Source organism: Balaenoptera ricei, chromosome 21 (genome assembly GCF_028023285.1).
Source record: "Balaenoptera ricei isolate mBalRic1 chromosome 21, mBalRic1.hap2, whole genome shotgun sequence".
Taxonomy (NCBI): domain Eukaryota; kingdom Metazoa; phylum Chordata; class Mammalia; order Artiodactyla; family Balaenopteridae; genus Balaenoptera; species Balaenoptera ricei.
In genome coordinates, this window is record NC_082659.1 from 6,809,021 (window position 1) to 6,832,992 (window position 23,972).

At 47.2% G+C, this 23,972-nt stretch overlaps 2 protein-coding genes across 6 annotated transcripts in view; one reads left to right on the plus strand and one right to left on the minus strand.

Annotated features, from left to right (window-relative positions):
* The window catches only part of MCPH1 (microcephalin 1), a 297,872-nt gene that overhangs the window by 120,702 nt on the left and 153,198 nt on the right, over positions 1 to 23,972 (minus strand). The window lies entirely within an intron of this gene.
* ANGPT2 (angiopoietin 2) overlaps positions 22,298 to 23,972 on the plus strand; it is a 54,508-nt gene continuing 52,833 nt past the window's right edge. For all 3 annotated transcript variants that reach the window (XM_059909409.1, XM_059909410.1, XM_059909411.1), the window contains exon 1: positions 22,298 to 23,089. In XM_059909409.1, coding sequence (XP_059765392.1) covers positions 22,802 to 23,089 — 288 coding nt within the window. In that variant the 5' untranslated portion in view covers positions 22,298 to 22,801. The remainder of the gene's footprint in view (positions 23,090 to 23,972) is intronic.

The window sequence follows — 23,972 nt, forward strand, 5'->3', positions numbered from 1 at the left end:
TCAAGTGGGCTAGACTCACGTCAGTCAGAGGACGCTCACCTGCTCAGAGCTCACGCTCGGCACAAGTTACGCCATCAGCTCAGGCGACAGAGCGAAGCATCCCCGCCGTATGCTTCTGGGGATGGCTAGCTCACAGCCCTCTGTCTGGGTTCTCCAGACAGGAGCTCCACAAGCATTCGCCTTCTTTCTCATTTACCAAAGCTCCCTTGCCAGTAAAAATGCATTCTTACAGAGAAGCCCTGAGTTCAGCCTTATCACCGGGGGATGTTTAAGACCACAGTGAACCACCCAAGTCCCAAGACTGCTATCCTCCTGAAAAATTACCAAGTGATATGCAACCACACACAAATGTATGCCAAAAGTTGTAATCAGATTCCTAACAATCAAAAACTGGAAACGACTCAGAAGTCCATCAATCACTAGATGGGAAACAAATAACATTCTGGATCTCGGGTGTAGTGGCGCTCACACAACCGTGCAGCTGCCAGACGTCATCGACGAGGCCCTGGAAGTGGTGAATCGCACTGCATGGAAGTCAAACCTCGATAAGGCTGGGAGAAAAGAAATCACGAGCTGAAGCAACCACCAAAATCTAAACCAGAAGGAGATCTTGGGATAGCAAAGTCGGAGGACATCCAGCTGAAATCCCACGTGGCCGAGGTAGAAGTCAGCTCGGAGGGCCCTACATCTGCCAGACTCCAGTGAGTCATTTTTCCTTTCAGATTGTTTCGTAAAAGAAAGGGCCATAGTACAGACTTCTGGTCTCCATAGCTCAGACCACCAGAGCTGTTCAGGCCTGCTCACACCCCATCCACACGTGTCCCCCACAACCCAAACCAGTGGGAACTGCGCAGGTGTCCTGGCTCCTGGCTGGTGAAGAGCGCTGGGTGTGCAGGCCCCGGTTCCCTCACTCTGGGAGTATTTCCTTCAGAGGGGGGTCACCACCAGGGGCTTCCAGCCAGGATGACCGGCTCACGGGAGGCTGTGGGACCAAGGAGGTGCGTCACGGTCGGCAGAGCCAGTTATGGGACTCGGAAGGCATGTTTCCAAACCTCTCATCCCTCAGCCCACCCTAAACAGCACTGCCAGACGAGCTCACTGCTTTGTGCCCATGGCTTTTCCAAGGCCCTGCTGCCCACAGACATGAACGGCCCGCCTCTTCCTTCTCCAGATTTATCTCTGTCCCTAGGCCCATACTGGGGGGCTCATGGTTTCCTATCTCTACCCTGAACTTCTCTTCCTGTTCACCTTAGTTCTGTGTTCTCTCCCAGAACACAAAACAAAGTGTGCGCGTACTTCTAAACCCTAGGACCGGCACGGAGCAGACGCTCAGTAACTTTGCTCAGAAACTGGAGGTACCTTTGTTTTTTTTTTTTTAAATCTGCCCTGCAACTCCCCAGGCATAAGCGGTCATAAAGGATAAAATACAGACTGAGGTTCTCAGCCAGCAGGCTTCATTTTATAAAGAGGAGAAAACAGCAATTTCCCTCTCTTTTTACGGGCAGTACAGAAGAGGGACGTGTAAGTGTGCAGGAGAATCCACGCAGAATGATGGGGGTGAAAGCGACACCTAAGGCCACAAATAAATTTCAATAAAAGAAAAAAAAAAGAACCGAGAGTGATCTCCCGTATTGTAACACTGAGAGAGGCAACCTTGAGGTGGAGGGGAAGGGAAAGCTTCCAGGACTTTAGGGCTAAGATATCGTGATTACATGTCTTATTTACTGGAAGTAACATGAGGTGCAAACGTGGGTGGGCGGAGGCCCCGTAAGGCCCCAAGTCGGAGGGGGGAGCGTCCGCGTGAGGGCGCACCTCCGGCTGGGGCGACCACAGTCAGATTCGACTTCCCGAAGCGCTCACCCAAAGGGCCTCATTTAAACAGGAAACCGGCGGGGCGACCTCAGGCCACGCTGCCCAGGGGTGGGCACAGCCCGCCACGTCACGCACACTGTGTTTGCCCGGTGTCTGTGTGGTTAAACCCAGGCCTCCTTCCCCGTGGAGTCCCAGGCAGGGCAAAGACCCCTCTGTGCGTGGCGGAGAAGTCATTCATTTGCCACAGAGACATTGTGGACTAGTTTGGACATGCTAGAAAACACAGTTTCACCCCCAGTCCTCAAAACTGAACTGCTGGAGGGTCGTCCATGTCTATAAAATATCACTCTCCCGTGCTGTCAAGAATGCTGGAAGTGGGGTAGGGTGATGGGGGGCTATCTAGTAATTCTTGGGACCCATTAATCAAATTTGCCAATTAGACTCCGCAGGAACCTTTCTATATTTTAGTTGGGCTTTCAGACTCTTAGGCACTTCTGAGATTGTCTTCTGATCCCTATTTGTTAATCAAAAGTGGGGTAACTGTAACTGGGGGACACAGTTTGACCCAACCTGCTGAGCGGGAGAACCGTGTTTGCCTTCAGGGGCTGCCCAAAGTAGCCACTTCTTGTCAGAATATGAGTGTATTTGGAAAATGCAAGCAGGACAGGACCATTTTATTGTAAAGTCACTACGAAATGCTTCGGGTATTGTCAAATGTTGGAAAAGACTAAGTGAAGCTGTAGCCAACACTGAGAAATGCTTTGTAAGATAACCTTTAAAAAAATTTCCTCCCCCAGTTATACCCGGCTAGAAGGAACTGTGTCCTAGCAGTAAGTTTATGGTAGATTTGGATGTATCAGTACATGCAGACAAAAAGGCCTGGGATAAGTAGAGATTAAAATAAAAAAGCATTAGGCCGTAAGAGTTCTTTTAACAACAATCTCCATCTGCTATGTCTCCTTTTAAATCAGTTGAAATATTTTTGTGGGTGACTTTGTTTGCACTAACTTCCAACTTTTTATGGTTCACTAAACCCTGGATTGTGATAGGAATACAAACATTTAGGAAGAGGAGGAATTCACATCACAGATGAACTTGAGAGTTCCTTCCTACCAGAGGTTCTAAATCCGTAGTATTATTTTTAAAGTGTGTATTGATTCTGAATTCAATTTGTAATTTTAACGACAAATCCAACATGCAGATCTGAGGGTTTCAATCGCAGACAAGCCTGGGAATTGGCAAGAGTTTCCGAGAAGTGACCACGGCAGGAAGCCCAGGGGGGTTTGAAGGTGATCAGAGGCAGTGTATGGAGAGCAAGTCTTGCAGGAAAACCAATGTATCCATTAGGCTGGTGAGAACTTCACAGTAGAAACAAGTTTATACAATGAACCGCGAGAGCCACCAAAACAAAGTGCACCCACGTCAAGGTGGTAAAAACTCAAAATTTAGAACAGAAGGTACGTACAAAGTGCCAAAGAAGACGATGCTAAAAACAAGCAAACCAACCAACCCGACAGCCACCTAGAGGAAACAGGACCTGGAGACACTGATGCTGTACGCATGGGCCTCTGGGGTCAGGTTGGCCTAGGCGCCTCTTCCACAGAGGAGCCCGCCTCAGCAGACTCTATTTCTACGATGTAGGAAGGACCACTGTGTCCAGACGGCCTCACTTCTTCCCTTCTCACCCATTCCTAGCGTCCCCCAGCTGGCTTCCTGCTCCGCCTCCTCCTCGCAGGTCCTTTTCCGGGAACCCACCAAGTGCCTCAAGCCCGTCCTTCACGCAGGGGTCTCACCTGAGATACCGGTGATCACACGCTGCAAATCGGCACCTACCTCCATCATTTTCTATTCCTCTCACCGGCTTCTTTTTATTGTAAGGATTTACCGTTCTGGACATCATATATGTATGTGTGTGTGTGTGTGTTTTTTTTTTTAAAACATCTTTATTGTAGTATAATTGCTTTACAATGGTGTGTTAGTTTCTGCTGTATAAAAAAGTGAATCAGCTATACGTGTACATATATCCCCATATCCCCTCCCTCTTGCGTCTCCCTCCCACCCTCCCTATCCCACCCCTCCAGGTGGTCACAAAGCACCGAGCTTATCTCCCTTTGCTATGCAGCTGCTTCCCACTAGCTATCTATTTTACGTTTGGTAGTGTATATATGTCCATGCCACTCACTTTGTGTGTGTATTTCTATTCGTTTATCTGTTCCGCTGCTCTAGTGTTAACACAGCGCCCCAGGACGGCAGGGATTTCGTATGTTTTGTTTATCGTTCTAGAACCAGTGCCCTGCGGGTGCACGCTCCACGTTCAGTACACATGCGTGCGTGTTTGTGTGTACCTGTTAACACCCAAGGAAAATCTGCCATGGGACACTCTGTCAGTTGTTCTCGGCCTCAACCCTTTCTCCTTGAATCCTGCTCAACCAGAGCCCCGGGGGGGCCCAATCATCAGCCGGCACTGAGCTAGGCAGGGCGGGGTGTGCAGAGGCGAAAGTAGCATTTTCCCCGAGGAGTTTTAGTTGAACTACACAACCAGACCATATGGGCCCAAATGCCTGGCTGTGCCCGTGAGCGCAGCCCTTCAGAGGAGAGGGCGAGTTCTCCCCAAGGACTGTGCCCCTGGAGAAGACTTCGTGGGAAAGAAGTAGAGCCTTGAGGGGTGGGACGGCCTTGGAAGCAGAGAATGACCTCATGTGGACAAAGGCTCTAGAAGAAAGAGCAGTAGAGGAGCCAAGGCCGGGAGACGGGTGGGCCATGACTTCCTGGAAACACAGTGTTGTGATGGGAAAGAAGTAGAGAAGTAGAAGGCGGCAGGGCCCGGGTGACAGGGACCCCGACCACGGGGTCCCTGGATGGGGAGAAGGCAGGGCCTGGGCAGCACGGGGACAGAGGTGGGCGTCAGAGCTGCGGTTCCTGTGTCTAGCGTGAGTTCACAGTATTCACTGCATTACTAAAAACAAACCAAGAATCCTAAAATCCACAGATAAAGGAAGGCCATGCACGGAGCAATGAAGTCAAGACTGTGATTAATCCCACTCTGCGCATCGGCGGGTGAGCGAGTAAATACACACACAGACTGGTTATTTGCTCTGGAGTCAGACTTGGGTCTGAACTTCGCTCTGCAAGGTCACTGAACTTCGCTAAGCTTCAGTTTCCTCAGCTGTTAAACGGGGCCTGGAAGAGTTATTGTGAGGACTGAGGGAGGGAGAGATCATGGAAGTAAAGTGGCTGGTAAACGACCAGTAACAGCATCTATGGAGCACTTTGTTACGAAGAAGGCATCACTGCAAGTGCTTTACATGCTCAAAAGAATCACAGCGGCCACGTATGCTTCTCGGCATGCTGACACTGGATGTGATGGCGGAGGTGTCCGCACGGGACCCCCTCCCTCCCGCTCAGACCCCGTCCCGGCAATCACGGAGCCCAGGGCTGGAGGCTGCCCAAGGCCAGTGGGAGTCGGATCGGAGCCAATGCCGGCCAGGTACTAAACATTCAACCACACACAGTGAGGGTGTTTTCTTCCTAAACCTTCCTTTCCTGTAAGAATGTCTCGTAAGAACTGTTAGAACACGTTGCTGTGTTTTCACACGGGATCCTGATGTGTGTTACACGCTAATGATCAAAGAGAAAACCAAGGGAACGACAGGGAGTGATTGCTTTTACCCCTAAATTGTGCTCTTTTGGGTTCTATTCATGTGTTCTGTTCAATTGCCCTTCTTGGTCCCGTGGTTACAAACAGTACAGGGGCATTAGATTTCAGGACAGCAAGTAAGTACTATCAGCAACTGTATCCCCGCCTTAAAAACTAATGACAGTAATGCAGCTATGGACGGTGAGGGAATAACTATACTTACACTCAACGTACAAAAGTATCACACGTGCAGTTGTGACACACTGGGTAGCGTCACGCCCTCTGGGGAAGTCACTTTGCCTTCCTGCATCTTTGTTTTCTATCTGTAAATGAGGGCTCTTTCTCAGTCTCTCTCCAGCTCTGAGATTCTTTCGGTTTAATGTGATAAGGGGCCATAAGCTGAAACAAGAAAGAGCTAGCACTTGATACCAGTTCGCGTTTGAATTATCGCGCGACTAAGTGTTGAAGCGTTGGCGGGCATCGCGTCATTTCAGTAGGACAGGGGACCGTTTTCTGTGGCTGGCTGGTATCTGAGCACCCTTGTTTGCTGGGACGGCCCCCATCTCATGAGTCTCGGTGGGACGTAGGGCCGCCTGCCCACCGTGGAGTCTGAAGATGCCAGATTCTCACTTGCCCAGCTGCTCACTTGGCTGCTAGGGTCCAGTCAACCAGCCAGCCTGAGCCAAGTAGACCCACCCACCTAGGGGCTGGAATCTGATGCCAGTGACCCAAAGAAGCAGGCATGGGGCGAGGCTCTTGGCAGGGGCAGAAGGACCCAGCTCGGAGCTGGTGGTGCTGGTTGGGGCTGGCTGCACATCTTGGCTCCTGCTTGGGTAGCGGGGAAGTGACACCTCCCCGGGCCAGTCTGGGTGGGAGCTGACTGTGGCTTCAGCTACACAGACTCATTACTATTGTGATTATTTTTAGAACTACCCAGTGTTTTTTCAAAAAATTCCATTTTTACATAAAGCAGAAAGCATCGGTTTCCCTCACTTATAACTAAGAACCCTTTCTGTAACTGCTGGTGACGTGTGCTTTGGGGACATAAAGCGCTGTCGGGTACCCTTTGCTCATTTGTCTTATCTTGCTAAAACCATCTCATTATCTTATTTTCTCAGTCAGGATAATAGGCAAACCACTTGGCAGTGAGTGCTGAATTAAGGGGTGAATTTCACACTCACAGGAACAACAAAAGTATATATAAAGTGTCCAAAATCTACCTGTTAATTATATGCACAGCTCTTTTCATAAAGAAACCCAAGAGGAATACTTTACTTACTGCCAACGTTAGGACAGAGGGGTTTCAACACCTAAAGTCAGACCCATGGGCAGGCTGACTGCTGTCACGTCTCAAGGGGATGATCCAAGATGTCGCATTCGTGAAGGCCATCTTTCTCTGATAATTAGATGGGGAATGGGCTGAGGAAGGGCTCTAACCGACGGACCAGACACGGCGCCCCATGTTATCAACGGCACTGAATTCTCCAGATCACTTTGCCGCTCATTCCCATGGAACAGAGGCAGAGGGCAGGGGCTGCAGGTGGGTAAGACTGAGGCGGACAAGGGTCTGGAGGAAACGAAAGAGGTCCTTCTACCCTTGGAGGCAGCTCCATCTGGGGCAGGTCCTAGTGACTGAGGCATCCCCGGTCCACTAGAGTCTTGGAATTCTGTCTTGGTGTGAAACATCCCAGACCCATCACCCAACTCCCATGCTGGTTCTTGGAGGGCTGGCCCTCTGCTAGGATTCCTGGGTCATTTCTGCTTAAAACCCATGGACTTGGCCCTGTGAAGTAGCTCCAGGAATAATCAAGTCTATGGGCCAGAGAAGCCAAACTCTACTCCCAACACCTAACCCATCTCAAATGAGCTAGAATTAGAATTTGAACCATACGAGGCGTCATCTGTCTTTTCTGTTCATCTTCCCGGCTTCCCCTGAGAAGCTACACATCTCCTCAGGCCCTGAAATGAGCCCAAGTTTGTCACTGAGAACCTTTCAGATGGGTCTGTTTACCCTGAACTCTCCTCTCTGTGGATGACAGAGCTTTTGAAATTGTTAGCATCCCTGGGTTGCAGATGCCCAAAGTATACATCTTGCATGCAGAGTTTTGGTTTCTGACTGAATTACATTAATTCTATTCTTTCTATTTTCTCCCACCTATATTGGCATTCTGGTAGTAATGAACTAGTCTATTCTGGAAAAGAAGGGGAAAAACTCCAATTAAATAGTGAGATTTAGATTGTGTTTATAAAATGATCAAGAAGTATTTTTCTCTTTTAATCGTTAAAGCACTTAATAATATTCTAAAAAACAAACAAAAAAAAGGCCTAGAAAAGTTGGAAAATAGATCTTATGTTCTGAAAACAGTAATATTTTAAGCCCTAAACAAGCACATTATAGAAAGGGGTTTCCCAAAGTTTTACGCTTCAAGCCTTATTGTTTTCTCACTTTTCTTTTGCCAACTCAAATGTTGTTTAGAACTGATATTGGATAGCGAACAGCTGCAGGTCCTGGCTGAGTGTTTTCCTAGAAATACCACTTTGGGAAAGAATTTCCACCCTTTTCCCTCTCCCATGAGCCTTCAGAGTGGCTCAAACTTATTCTTCTCCAAGATCCTGGCCCAAAAGTTTATCAGGACAGTCGAGCATCTGGGAAGCAATGCCAGGGTGGTATCTTTAGCTGTTGGTGAAAGGAGAGGCCACTTCTGATGTACCCAGAGGGTGAGTGAGGGTCTCCCCAACACGGCAGGAAAACACTCATCTCCAATTCAGAAATAGGAGATATTCTGTGTCTCATGGGAGGGTTCTCACGCAAAGGAGACCTTGGTGACACCCAATCTTGGGCTGGTTTGGCTTGTTTGTACAGCTACTTTGACAGCAGGTGGAAGACATAGATTCTGGACTAATTAGGCTCTGGATCACTTAGATCCTGCAACGAAAATTCACGAGAGTCATCCTAAGCTCTTTCTAGACTATAAGAGAATCGAGAATTCCTTAATTTGTGTGTTGTTATTTTTTTTTTAATAACTAGCACAGTCTTTCGTATTTGTTGAATTGAATAAAAGGAAAAACACTGAAAACTGATAGGATTATAATAATATTATTGTGTTTAGTCACCTACTAAACTGCAATTTTATAGCGGCTGTTGAAAAGAAGCTCTAGAAGTGTTTTGAAACATATGGACACCAAGGGGGAAAAGCCGGGTGGGGTGGGGTGGGTGGTGGGATGAATTGGGAGATTGGGAGTGACATGTATACACTAATATGTATAAAATAGATAACTAATAAGAACCTGCTGTATAAAAATAAAATAAAATTCAAATAAAAAAATAGAAATGCTTTTTTTAAAAAAAATAAATTTATTTATTTTATTTATTTTTTGGCTGCTTTGGGTCTTCGTTGCTGCATGCGGGTTTTCTCTAGTTGCAGCGAGCGGGGGCTACTCTTCGTTGCAGTGCGCGGGCTTCTCATTGCGGTGGCTTCTCTTGTTGCAGAGCACGGGCTCTAGGCACGCGGGCTTCAGTAGTTGTGCCTCGCGGGCTCCAGTAGTTGTGGCTCGCGGGCTCCAGAGCGCAGGCTCAGTAGTTGTGGCACACAGGCTTAGTTGCTCCGCGGCATGTGGGATCTTCCCAGACCGGGGCTCGAACCCGTGTCCCCGGCACTGGCAGGCGGACTCTTAACCATTATGCCACCAGGGAAGCCCAAAAGAAATGTTTTGAACAGGGGCAGCAAGGTAAGCACATAGAGTCTTAAAAGTTATCCTGAAGGACAACACTTTCTTTTCGATGTTAGTTCTAGTATGTTTATTAGACACTCAGTCATGCTCTGTGCATTCAGAATCTGTGAATGTGCTTATTTGGGGCCAATTTACTCTGTATCAGGTGCTGTGCGTGTGATAATTTAATCCAATGTGGAGGTGTTTACCTGCGTTTTTAGAGGCTTCATTCATATGCAACAGGCTCCAGAGAAAATGAGGTGATAGGACAGAGGCCCCACGAAAAAACTCCAGCAGGACCTCAGTTTAAAGAACAGAAGGCCGCCAATAAGGCGGCCATGGCGCAAGCACCGCAGATGGTCTGAGGGAAAGGCATCCAACTACTTAGAAAAGACTTAGCCCAAGGACTGGCACCAACCTCCCAACATCCAGGCCGCCTCCACTGCAACAGGAGAGCAGGACGGCTGGGACAGAGGGGAGAATCCTGCACCTCGTCCAGAGTGGGATCCGCTGGCAGGACCCTCGGCTCGGTGGGGAAGGGGGCCTGTCACAACAGGCAGCAGAGAGAGAGAATCTGCAGGATGGGGGCGTGGCTCAGATCTCATCTTTATAGGCCGTTGTCTTTGAGCAGGTGTGGCTGGGGTGAACGCACAGATGCCACGTTGAAACAGCAGCAGCCATTGAAGGAGGCGTGGCCTCGGGCTTCAGTGAGTTCACGGTCAGTGGGGGTAACGAGCCATTGTCAAGGAGCCCCACTGTACCACCAGCGTGGACAGATAAGGGGCCTTCCTAAGGGTGGCATCCAACATTCTTCCTGCAGACCCGAGGGAGGATTCCTCTAGGAAATGGCACGGGGCCTCCAGGAAGGAGCACAGCCTTACATAAGGGCGGATGCAATTAAAGAGCCTTAGGATTTCTAAGAAATCGTTTTACTGTTGCAAAATGAAGCTTTGCATGGTTACCACCACATTAAAATATCTGGGCTGCCTGGATTTTCCCCCCTGTTAGATTAAATAGCAAGCAAAACCACCAAATACTTAACAGTTTTTGGTGAAGCCTGCAAGGCAGCGACAGATTTTAATTCCCTTTCTGGTGATATTTTTTGGGAGCTAGGGCAGGTGTAACTAAGTACCACAAACTGAGTGGCTTAAACAACCAAAACTTATTCTGTAACAGTTCTAGAGACTGGAAGTCCAAGATCAAGGTGTCTGCAGGGCTGGTTCCCTCTGAAGGCCGTGAGGGAGAATCTGTCCCAGTCTCTCTCCCAGCTTCTGGTGGTGGCCGGCAACCTTTGGTGGTTCGTGGTGGGCAGAAGCATCACCCTGATATCTGCCTTCATCTTCACATGGTGTTCTCCCCGTGGATATGTCTGTCTCCAAATTTCCCCTTTTCATAAGGACACCAGTCATATTAGATCAGGGCCTATCCTGCTCCGGTATGACCTCATTTTATCTAATTACATTTCCAATGACCCTCTTTCCAAATAAGGCCAGATTCAGAGATACCGGGAGTTAGAACTTCAATCAATGAATTTTTCGGGGACACAATTCAACCATGACAAAGACTCTCAAAGCAATGACAGATTTACAAAAACTTACATGCTACTAATTATATCTTGCAGATTTTTATTTCAATCACTTGCAACATCTCAATGACACTATGAAGTACCTTTTTACTGACCAGACTGGGTTTTCTTTATTTACTATCATTATCTATCTCTTCCAGAGCAGAAATCTAGAGAACAGCACAATATGCCAGAATCCACAGAACTGGCACCACTGAAACTCCAAGGGTCAAGGTGGAGGGAGGTTACTTAGCTATTTAATTTTATCTAGAAAAACCTAGACTGTTAAGATTTATGCAATTTACAAAGCTGTTCTTTTTCATTATTTTCATATACTACTTAATATTAGTTAAGATTATTTAATGAAACTGGCACTAATATTGATCATGAAAATAGGTCTTGCTGCTTCCAGCCCAGATCACTCTCTTGGGCTTCAGACCTACGTGTTCAACAGCAAAACTCCACCTGGGTGTTACACAATCAATTAAAACTGGGGTTGTACAAAGGTGTATCCGTCACCTCCCTGCCTGAACTCTCATGTGTCACCAGGCAGCCAGCTGCCAGCATCACCCATCTCTTACTCCTTTATCCAGGCTTGTTATTATCCTGTTGGTCAGTCACTGGAATTTTTGAATCTGTAGCTTGGTGTCTTTCATCATTTAGGGACAATGTTTAGCCACTGTCTCTTCCCATACCGTCTGCCCTGTTCTCTCTCCGTCCTCCTCCTGGAGTTTGGTTAGACCTTCTCACTCCATCCTTCAGGTCCCTCCCCTTCCTTCCTAGTCCCCATCTCCTTGTGACTCTGCTGTTCTCAGGAGACTTCTTTTGATTTATCTTTTAGCTCAGTGAGTCTCTCTTCATATGTGTCTAATGTTCTGTTAAACATGATCTTTGAATTTTAAATTTCAATTATTGTATTTTTTTCTTTAAGTTTCTTTTAAAATCTACAAGATTTTTTCTACTTTAGTTTTCTGCCTCTTTTAGGTACTTACAAAATTTAGTTTTATATCTTTAAGCATGGTGTTATGGGTTGAATTGGGACCCTCCAAAAGATATAAGTCCTAACTTCCAGTACCTCAGAATGTGACCTTGTTTGGAAACAGAACTGATGCAGATGTAACTAGTTAAGGTGAGGTCATAATGGCATAGGGTGGGGCCCTAGTCCAACCTGACTGGTGTCTTTACAGGAAGAGGGACACGTGAGGACACACAGACACATGCACAGGAGGACGTCATGTGGCGATGAAGGCAGAGAATGGAAAGGTGCAGCTGAAAGCTAAGGAATGCCGAAGATTGCCAGCAGACCACCAAAAGCCAGGCAGGGCAAGGAAGGACTCCCCTGACAGGCTTCAGAGGGAGCATGGCCCTGCCAAGGCCCTCATTTCAGACTTCCAGCTTCCAGTACTGTGAGATAATACATTTCTGTTGCTTTAGGCCTCCCAGCTTGTGGAATAGTCTGCCCACCATATCCACAGGCTCTGCATCCACAGATTCAACCAGCCGGGAGTTAAAAATATTCGGGCAATAAAAATTCAAGAAAGTTCCAAAAAGCAAGACTTGAATTTGTTGTGTACTGGGAACTGTTTATGTAGCATTTACACTGTATTCGGTAATATAAGGAATCTAGAGATGACTGAAAGTATATGGGAGGATGCGTGCAGGTTATGTTCAAATACTATGCTGTTTTGTATAAGGGACTGGAGCGTACACAGATTGTGGTGTCTGCAGCGGGTCCTGGGACCATTCTCCCGTGGATACCAAGGGATGACTGTATTTACGGCAGCCCTAAGAGACATATACAGTAAGGATCCTTATTTTATAAAATGTGGCCGACAGCTTCCAATCACGAAGCTCTTGCCAGTCTCTTTTTGCTATTCTTTCTGCTGACACTTGCTAGCGATACGTTTTCCTGTACGTTCATTTAGTCTGTCTACGAGTTGCTCATTTTCCTTGGGAGATTATCTGTAAGAATTTGAGACCTATGGTGAAGGTGCATTCTTTTAGAAAGGATTCACATTTGCCATGGAACTGGGAGATGGGGAGGAGTTAACAGCACCAGCTGGGGACCACTTTAGAAAAATGCTCCAGGGCTGCAGGTTCTTTCCGACCACCTAATTTTTACTGTAAAACTAAAAGGGTGAGCTCGTGGCTACAATCCCCAGGGGCGGATCCCCCCCCTCCAACCCCGTTCTATTTAACATCAGGTCCGCCTCTGTTCTGTTTTCTTGCATTCTTTGCAGAGGTGGGGTGGACAGGTTTACTCCTGCTTCCCTGGGTGCTGCGGGTGGAGTCCTCTGGGGTCCCACGTTCATGGAAGGAAGTCTCTCAGACTCTCCACCATGTAGGGCCCTGGCCTCTGGCTCCGCCCCCCACCCACTGAGGCCCGGGTTGGCCAGCTGTTTAACATCCCACTTGATGCACTTGGTTCCTGCCTCCACTTAAATTTAAGCCTGATGTCTTCTTATCATCTTATCATTACACTGATGCTGTTAAAGTGATTTTGAAATTATTTTACCCAGAATTTTTAGTTAAGGGGAAGAATCAACCCCAATACCAAACCAACCCCATCACTGGAACCTGCACGGCCAATCAACCTGGTCCCGCTGACTCTCCCTCTCACACACCCTTGGCCCTGGGTTGATGTTCTAGTTCAGGTACCTGAGTCACCACGTAGCTTCTCCCCAGGTCTCCCTCCAACCTCACTCTGCACGGCTCTCCAGGGGCCTCTCAATAGCAGGCTAGTCTACTCCCTCGGGGGAAAGTCCAAATGCCTAAGCGGACGCTTTGGAGCTAGTTCCAGTGGGGTCTTCCAGGGTTCCTGCCTTCCCTGGCTCTTTGCTGAATTACAGAGTTAATTTCCCATCCGTTCCATGGTCTCCTATTTACTGCACTAGCTTTCCACTGCCTGGAATGTAATTTCCTTCACTTCTAGTCTCTTTATTTTGAGGAAGGGATGCGAAGGCTCTTTTTAAATAAGTGAGGCATTTAGGTCTAGACAATCACTGAAAGTATTTCTGGCTGTTCACTCCATCCAGGAGCCTTCCCCATGGGGCACTCTTGCCCAATACCACCCAGGATCACCACGGAGGTGTCACGGCACTGTCCCTGCGTGTTGGGAAGTAGATCTACCTCATTAAGACTCTACCAACTTGCTAAGAACAGGGTCAGGTCTCTAAACTCATCCTTTACAGAGATGGACAGCACAGACCTCTACTTTTTCTACTGTTGGAATGGTATGGCTTCACTCATTTGGGCAGCAATCTGATCACCAGATGATAGAGAAACAGCTTCTGGCTCTGTGTGTGCTAAACAAATGCTTAAAAGTATTTTTCACTGTGTGTGTGTGTGTGTGTGTGTGTGTATGTGTGTGTGTGCATGTGCACGCGGGTGTGCACAGTAGGTGTTTAACGTCTGGTGTGGTCTTCTTTTGCACTAAAATTATAATGAAAGCATTCTGGGTTGTGTATTAGTTGCTACTGATTTATGTCCTAAATTGCCTATCATTTGTATTGATGACTTTAATAACAACATGGACAATTTTGCCTGTTACCTGTTATGAGGCCAGCAGAGGGGGCAGGTGAGTAGTACAAGCAGATCTGATGTGTATTTTATAGGTATCATCTCTAGCAGCTTTTTGTTAATTTTTATTATGGTCAAGCAAGACTTTTTGACCTCTAAATTAAAAAGCTCACTGAAAGATACATCAGGATTTTGGGGAAAGGTAAATAATATATATATATATATATTTTTTTTTTCTGTAAATATTCTACTAGAATAGTTTTAGGGCTTTCAAAAACTATTGTTGAAATTTTTTTTCTTGAGGGAAACAGATGCCAGGAACTAGGTATCTTAATCCTGCTATAAATGTCCTCTCTTCACAGGCTTTGTACAGCTTACTTCCTTTCATTTTTTCTTTTGTATCAGTCTTTCTTTGAATTTAGACCTTTTCCTTAAAATGAAACACTTTTGGAAGTACAGTTCATTATTAAAGGAGTACCAAAGAGATTGCTTGAGATAGGGGTTAAGAGAAAAAGTAGAGCATATACATATGAGATTATTAGGAAAGACTTAAATCATCCAGTAGATACCATAATTAGATTCACGGAGGAACAAGAATGGCGGGGAGTATTTTTATACACTTGAATGCAAACATCACTTCCTTTTATGCATAACTATTTCTTATAATTCTTCAAAAATGACTTTTAGTACAAATAACTCCATAATCAAGCCTAATTTCCCACAGGAAGATCTTTTATATCAAGTCAGTTAGACAGACAGGAATACCAAAAGGGGGTCATGTGCTCTTACTTTTTTTTACTTCTTTGACATAAGCAATTTTATTTATGTTAACCTATAACCAAGAGAGATAATATATCTTAATGGAAATAACACACATGACATTTTTATCTCTCTTATTTTAAAAGGTTTCTCAATAATTAAGATAAAATTTTTATAAATTTAGATTACACAAAGATTAATCTAGATGGCATTAGGCCACTTTCAAGAGAAAATTCATTCTGAGAGGAATTTGGATAGTTCTTTAGTAGAATGGTTATGACAAAGAGACTAGACTCATTTTTCACAAGCAGCAGGATTTGAATTCTCTACAACTTTGCTGAAATGAATTTAGGAACATTTAATATAAAATTATAACTCATAGGCCCACCTCAAAATCTCTGATGACTAACACAATAGTGTTAGTCAAAGGAAAGATATTATTGACTTTTCGTTGGTCATGGGCAAAACAGTAATCACTGACATCAATCCACTGAAAGGGAATGTTTAGCATTTTTTTTCTGTGTACGGGCAGAAAACAGGACACAGAATTACTGGCAAAAATATTATCAGGCTAATGCACTCATCTATTGTTTTAGAATTTCATCCACTGCCTTTTTACAGTTATGACTTGTATCTTGACCTTTTAGGCATTTTTTTGATGGAAAGATAAAATATTCCACAAAAATATTGGATGAAAATATTTAAAAATCAAACGGCGTTTGCGATAACTTCGTGTTAACAGGAGAATTATAAAAACTAAAATATTCCTAAAAATTCAGGGAATTCATGATGAAATCTTAAAAAAAAATAGTAACTTGGATATTTCCCAAGTTTCTAGCAAATAAAAAGCTTTATGGCTTGTCAAAGTCCTTAAGGTTACGTATTGTATACAATGTGGCTTTACAAAACAAACTTTCTTGAGCAGGTGCTGCGCTGGTTCATGGCCGCACAAACTGTAAAAGGTTCAGGAATCTTTTAGGTTTCCTTTAAAAAAAGAAAACAAAACAAAACTGTCTTCTCTAAATGTCTTTCAGACATAATGTCGCAATAAACACTCAGATAAGTTAGAATGAATGAGTATTTGGTACCTTCTTAATTAAACTAACCTAAATAAGAATGACAGCCAATAACCTAAATAAGAATGACAAATAAAGGTTTTTCTCCATATTAACTCTGATTCTTCCATCAATACTAACCCCTGACACGTAGATTCCTATGGTTCCCTGTCAAACAGAAGTTACGCAGCTGCGAGAAGGAAGATAATTGTCCCAGATAAGGCGATGGTATCTAGGCCTCTGCCCTTTACTGCCCGGCACTTACTCTGTCTGCTCCGAGAATGAAAACACGAGGGTCATGCAGGGGAAATGGCTGTTTCCCAGGAAAGGAAATTGCCTGAAAACACATCTGGCAAAGGCTTTTTCTCCGCCTCTGGCAGGCAGACACTTATTTTAACAAAATATACATTTCCTCACCTCCTGTCAAGGTGAATTCTGTGGAGTTAATGCCCTATTCTAAGTGGATGACAATTTTCCTCTAAATAGCACGGGCCAGCTATTTTATGGCAAACGCTATGTATGTTTAATTGCAACCAGCACAGGGAACCGTGCTAAACTAGGCATCATACTTCATTTCAGAAACTATGTATTCTCAAAGGTATATCGCACTCTTGTAGCCTGCTACAACAGATGAAATTAAAGAGGCAAAGACAGAAAAAAAATTGTCAACGCCAGAAAATCAGAAAGGTGGCAAGAGTGGATATATAAAGCACAACTAATGCAGTCAGACAGGAGGCTGGATTTCCAGAGATTCCGTCCTCAGTGAGGAGTTCAATCTGACTCTAAGCCTGCATTGCCCTGTGCACTTCTGAGCGGACTATCCCCGCTCACAGATGCCGCGGGTCCAGGATACTGAAGCGGGCACGTGGCGGCCCCGCCTGTGACTGGCTGTCCCAGCTCAGGTGACCAAAGGCCACCAAAGGTCTGGCAGTGAAATGGGTTCTGTCTCCGGGGTGTGTGTTTGTGCAGCACAGAGGCGACAGCCAGAGTCTCAAAGAAGGCTGACCTTTGCCATGGTAAAAGCGGGATGAAGACGCCCGTTGCTTTCAATTCTCCTTAAAATGCATGAATGTAAAAGAAAGGCACAAGCGAGTCTGACGGAATCCTTGTCATCGTGCCTCACGGAGCCGTGGTTTCCACGTCCATCGTCGGGGCAAGGTTTACTTTCCACGGCTACACGTGTGCGTGTTGATATTTACGCTTTTACTCTTTTTGCTGTTTTTACGGTAACTTTAAGGGGCTTTCTCTTTGGTACTGTTTTCAGATCCCACGGCTGGGGATTATCCTTCGCAGCCTGCCAGACTCAGGGTTTAATATCGGTTCCACACGGTCAGTAGCTCTGGGGAGAGGCCGCACCAAAGCTTCTGCAAAACGGCTCCAGACGCCACCTACGGTTCTTCAGGTTCAGTTTGACAAACATCAGAATGTAGTGGAAAGAGAGCTCTTCTGTGAATCACCACAGAGGGAGCCTGCTTTCGGAAGCTGAAATACTCATTTTTTCCTTTTCCTTTTCCCTTCCCCTCTTCCTCCCTCCCTCCCTCCTTTGCCTTTCTTTCCTTGTTGCCCATGTGGCTGCTTCTTCAGCTCTCATTAGTTGCTGCCCACAATTCGGAAAAAAAAAAAAAAAAAGGTAGTAAGAATAACTTCTTCTTTAGCAACAATTTTATGTCCAGTGAACTTCCTAATGGTTTCCCCGTGCACTGCACACTAAGTTGTAAACATGTTGATCTAATTTGGCCAGTTTTAAAGAGGCCGGAACAGGGAGGCAGATGAGTGAGAAGCCTCTACAGCCCCTCCAGCCCCAGCCTGCCAGGGGCCTGGAGCCCCAAGTAGCCCCACTGCCTGGAAACGGCCAAAACCCAAGAGCGCCCCAGCCTCACTTCGTGGGGTATTTCGGCACTGAGAGCTCCTCCTACAACAACACAGCACTTTCCAGAACTTAAACCCGTGCCGGCCCCAGAGCCGGCCCCAATCACTGTCTCCAAGGCCTGCGGCCAGTGGCGACAGGACGGCGGTCACTGCGCGGCGTGATGGTGACTGGGCAGGTGTGAGACCGAGTCCGGGGACGTGCCCAGATGCGATGGAGAAAGACCCTGGCACAGAGCGTCAGTAGATGCGGGAGACCAGTGTGCCTCTCCGAGCACGTCTGAGTGGTGACCCCGTGTTTCCCAATTAGCTACGGGCTTTCGACGGGGACAGCTGCCTCTACGCTGGCTCTTCAGAAGGCAGGAGCCCCCTCAGCCCCGCCTCCCCGGGCCAGCCGGCCCACTTCCATCCCTTCCTTTGTCCAGCCGTGTACGCATTCCGGTAGATACTGAGTATTAAACGGGCCCCCTGGAAAGAGCAGAGGTCATGCAGGCCTCCCCAAATCCTGTTTGGTGCTCCACGCCTCGGGGGCTGCCCCACTTTGCACTGGTTTACAGCTGGCACCATATCTTGGTTTCTGGCTTCCAGGGCCACCCTTACACAGAGAGAGCCTCACAGGTGGCTCTGGGTGACCTGGAGCCTCCGGAAGGTTGGGGTCAGTCGGATGCCATGATCCAGACAGAAGTGGATCCACGTCGACATCTGACCTACATTTTTGGGGCCATGACCAGCGGGAGATGCTTGGGCTTTCGCCACACGTTAAGCCTTTTGTTCAACAGGGCACACTGAAGCGGAGGGGCCTTCGTCAAAGTTCTCTGTAAGGCTGACCTCTTTCTTTCAGGGAAGAGGGTCACGTGGTCTTTCTGGTGCCATCAAATGAAGATTTACGTCATGATGGCAAAGCTTAAAAGGAGAACTTGAGGCCGTGCTAAGGTGATTAAATGGGAGCCTCCGAAATTTCAGCTGATGACATACAGTATGGGGGAGAAAACAAACGTTATTAAGAAAATAAATAGCACCACACACAGCTGTTCGGCAGAACTGTTAGGACAAAAAAAAAAAAAAATGGTTGGGCAGGAAGGCAGCTTTTGGGAAGGCTGTAATAATATTTCTCGTTTTCTAGTCCCATCTGCCTTTAGCGGTCCTGTCAGCAAGTCACTGAAGGAAACTCAAGATTCTCTTTGAAACTGAACAGCTCTGAGAACCACAGTCAAGGCTGTGTTTAGCCTCCGTCCCTAGGCCTGGATGGAAGTAGCCTGCAGCTGCCGGTTGCCTGGTGCTTAGGAAACAAACAAGTACGGGGGGGCGGGTCTGTAACCGAGGGGGGGGCGGTCTTCCCGCCGGTCTGCCCTCAGAGCCCCCCACCCACCTCTGCCCCCGTCTGGCTCTCCCACGTCGGCCACAGCGGACTGGCGCATCTCCTCTATGCTTCCTCAGTGACGCCTCGCTTCGGCCCCGTGTCCAGCCCTGACTACGGAAGGCATCGGTTTCTGCTCGGGGCCCCGCCCGCGCTGGCCCTGCACAGGTGGATGTGTACACCGGGGTCAGTTCTCCTAGTGCGTCTGCCTCGTCTTACAGTTTAGATCCAGCTTCGAAGTGGCACCGTCTTTGTGGTCAAACGTTCCTGCCCCTTCCCTACGTCCCTTTTCCCTGGCCTGTCTCACACTCCTCAACTCTTGAAGAAGCCGGGCGGTGCTCGAGACATGGGAGGTTCCCTGTTTACACTAGCTGTGCCTTAAGAGTGACCTTGCGAGCATGTCACACCCCCTGGCGACTCCCTCTGGTCAGCTGACTACAGCCCGTGGTCCCTTTGGAACGGCCAGTAAGCTAAGAATGGTTTTCGCATCTTTAAAAGGCTGAAAAAAATCCAGAGACTATTTCATGATGTCAAAATTATAATAAATTCAAATTTCAGTGTCCACGAATACAGCTTTGTTGGAACACGGCCACCTCCCATCGTTTGTGGATTGTCTCCGGCTGCTTTTACATTATGACGGCAGACTTGAGTCGTTGTGACAGAGCCCGTGTGGCCCGCAAACCTGAAATATTTACTATCTGACCCTTTACAGAGAACGTTTGCCAACCCCTGGTCTAACTAGAGCCTCCCCCCAACTCCTGGGTAAGAATTTCCATTTAGGTACCTACAAAGAGCTGCTCGCTGCACATCTGACCTTGAGAGGGTGGATAAGGAACATCCAAGCCAAGTGCCTGCAGGACCAGTGCCCTTGGAAGCAGTGCTGTCTTCCTGCTGGGTGTTCTCACCATCCTCTCACCACATCCCGCTGGTGAGGGGGTCTCCCGCCCTCTATTTGCTTATCTATGTCTGACACTCCGTCATGGTCCCCAGTACCCAGAAGACAAGGAGTACTTGTGGTACACGCTCTTCCGGTGGCTTCTTTTTAAACCACCACATTTGCCTGCGAGGCTGATGGATGATTTTTAAAACCACATATGCATTATTAATGCCTTATAATATGCGCTTTCAAACGAGGAAGAAAGAAGAAAAAAGGTGCACCCCATGTTTCTGCTTCACGTTCAGCCAGAGAATAACGCAGTTATAATATCTGATGGTGCAAGAGCTAATTTTCATTTAATGGGAAGTGCTGATAAAGAAAGGAAAGTAATATTCCTAAGGAACATGCATTATTGCGTATCATTATAACTCTAAAGGTGCTACTGAGAAAGAATCATCTCATTTCACAAGTAGGGACACTGAGGCTTAGCGAAGTTAAGCATTTGCTTCAGATCTCAGTGAATCAGGGTTCGAACGCAGGTCCCGTCTTCAAATCCTACATGCGTTCGCCTACAGTTAGCAGTCTGAATTGAGTATATCTTCTTTAATTCGTTCCTTTAGTGGAAACCATGTGCCAGAATCAAGTTCTAGTTTTCCTGAGCCACTGAGCCCTTTGAGAGTCTGGGGAAGTCTACAAACCCCTTCTCAGAAAATGACACGGGCTGTTTTATTTGGAGATTAAATAACAGGATCTTGGGATAGATCAAATGACAATGTAGTGCTGAGTGCACGTAATAGCTTGAGATATCGTAATAAAAACATCTGCAATTCCTATTTGTGAGAGAGCCATAGCTACTGACCACTGTTGTTTGTGACCTATTCACACCTAAAAGAAGGGCTATATTTCAATTATACTTCAGTGAAAAATAAAGTTGTCTTTTCCTGTCGAAGTTCGTGGACCCCAGGAATTCTGTCCGGGGACCTCGGGTCAAGAACCCCTGCTCTGGAGGTAACCTCGGAGCCAGGCCATGCATAGGAGGGACGTTTTTAAAGGTACAATTAGGTCTCTCGAAACAATTCACTATACAAATCTCAGTCATCCAAGAATTAAAATCATAAAGTCCCCTGAAATCTGCTCTTGCATGATTAGACTGACCCTGGCTTTATGGATGGACGAGGTCCATCAGGTCAGTGCTGAACAGGTTGCCACTGCCTGGAGAGAAACCTCGTGCACTGAAGCATTAAGAGACCACCGCAAGGGCTCCAAGCCGCCCCCCCTCCCCCGGCCGCCTCCTTGCACAAGCTGGCTGGTGAGTAAGCACACTGTCAGTCTCCGCAGCGTTCAGTTTTAGCCATTGGAGGAAGTACCCTGGGGGGTTTACGGAGCCACAGAATTGAAATAGAAAAATCTTGGGGGTTAATGCAACCCTTGCGTTTGACAGATGAGGACTTTATAGCTTAACTAAAAAGAAGTGACTTGCCTGAGTCCAACACTGAGCGGGGCTGATTTAATTGATCCTGGATAACGTGTTACAAAATGACGGGATTTGAGCAAATCCTGACCTAACGAAGGAGAAGTTTAGGCATGCCTCTCTCAACCTCCCCTTATTTAAATTCTGATTTCTCTATGGATTATAATTTAGCGGGCCATGAATCAGTCCAGTATATTTTAAGTTTACTTTGAATACTGAAGTGGATATTTTGCTTAAAAGATGAAATGTCAGAGCTCAGAAACTGACTTTCCTAACACGATTTAATAAAGCGAGATGTTCCTATCCAACTGTTTTAAGATGAAAGTTTTGCATAGTTGGCTAATGGTTCAAAAATCAAGTAATACCAACGAAAACTATTTTCCCTATGAAAAGGCAAAGCGTTTACAAGAGCGAGACTTCTTCCTCTTTGTTTGTAATAACAAAAATAAACCAAAGTCCTGACATATTTGTAGTATTTTTATTCCTAAAGGAAAAAACAGGAACTTTCATTGTACTTTAAAGTTATTGCCCCAGATATTTTACCAGCTTAGCCCTGTGAAATCAGTTTCAGACACAAGAGACCGGCAAGCTCTCTCTAGGAAATACTCAATTAGGGTGGTGCCTCTGAAATGCCCAGGGGTCCTGTAACTGATCGGTTTTTCCCAGAGGGTTTCTGCAGCATATACAGTCCTGGTTGGACAGTACACATCATGCAGAGATTTTTCCTGTGGCCTGGCTAGTGACCCCCCTACAGGAAGATAACGGACAAGCCGGGAGGGCGGAGCAGCCAGCTACACATGTCTAGCTGCTGTTATCAACTTATCATATGAGGAAAGGAAAGTGATTGATTCGGATCCTGACACCGCAGGATCTGGGGGAAGAGAGACAAAGGAGCATTGAGGCTGATCTGTAAGGCGAATGCAGCCCTCACGAGGGAGCAGGATTACTCTTCCTCCTGCGATCTGACAGTTTACTGCGGGACCGGGACCGGGGAGAAGACAGCCTTAGAAATCAAGGTCACCGCTGGGAAAGGAGGGAAGAGGAGACTTTCACTGATGGACCCTGAGCCATGGCCGCAGAGCCCCGTGTCTGAGAGGGCAGCTTAGCGCCCGGGAGTCTCATGCGCCTTGCAGTTTGCTGAGCTGGGTGGTTTATTACCGACAGAAAGAAAGAATGTGGCAGCTTGTTTTCTTTACTCTGAGCTGTGATCTGGTCCTAGCCGCAGCCTATAGCAACTTTCGCAAGAGCATGGACAGCATCGGGAAGAGGCAGTATCACGTCCGGCACGGCTCCTGCAGCTACACGTTCCTCCTGCCGGAGACGGACAACTGCCGCTCGCCCCCCAGCGCCTACGTGCCCAACGCCGTGCAGAGGGACGCGCCGCTCGACTACGACGACTCCGTGCAGCGGCTCCAGGTGCTGGAGAACATCATGGAGAACAACACCCAGTGGCTCATGAAGGTAAGGGAGCCTCCGCCCCTCGTGCACGGCTCCGAGCGGCTCGGGCTTAACAGCCCGCCTGGCGGGGCGGGCAGGGGGGCGATGAGAGCGGGAGAGAGCTGGTGGCTGGCGCCTCCGCACGAGCTGCCACTTGCTGCAGTCTGTCCCGCCGCGTACAGTGGTCGGGGGTGAAAAGCGACAAGGACTGCCGGGAGGGAGTGCCAGGGTCGATGGAGGGGAGCCCCTAAAGTCAGGGGTCTTCACGCACAGAGGAAGTGCACTTCTCTGCACAGCGTGTAGCCTGTTTCGTTTGTGCGAGTGGTTGAAACGCGGTGCTATCCTTTGCCAGGGACGTTATAGAACCGGCTGCAGGCGCGGGAGGGGAGCTGCGCGCAAGAGCAGCGACGGAGCCCGGAAAAACGTGACAATCACCTTAGTTACTGATCCATAACGGATGGACTGAAGTGCTTTACCAATTTCCTGAATTTATTTACTAAAATACGTTGGGGCTCTTGGTAAACAAGAGGAAATTAAATAAAGCAGACCTTCCGTCTCTCAGAACCCGGGGGGCTTTACCCCGAGGGTGTGTCATTTGTCGGTAGGGGTGGGTTTTCCAAGCCTCCGAGGGGATTCGGCGCTGCGGCCCCTTCAGTTCCACCACGGGCTTTGAAGGGGACCCCTCGTGGGGCAGGCGTGCAGGGCATTTTGCTGCAGTTACGCCGTGACAAGACAGTCGTGTTCACGGGGTTACCACGATCCCACTGTTTCAGACTTTTTATAGAGAGTTTAACTGAAATAGGACACTGAAAGCTCAGTTTTTCTTTTACAAGCCATCGTTTTCACATGTAAAGCTATTTATACAAACCCCAAAATCACCCTGGAATTTTGCTTGATGTGGACTCTA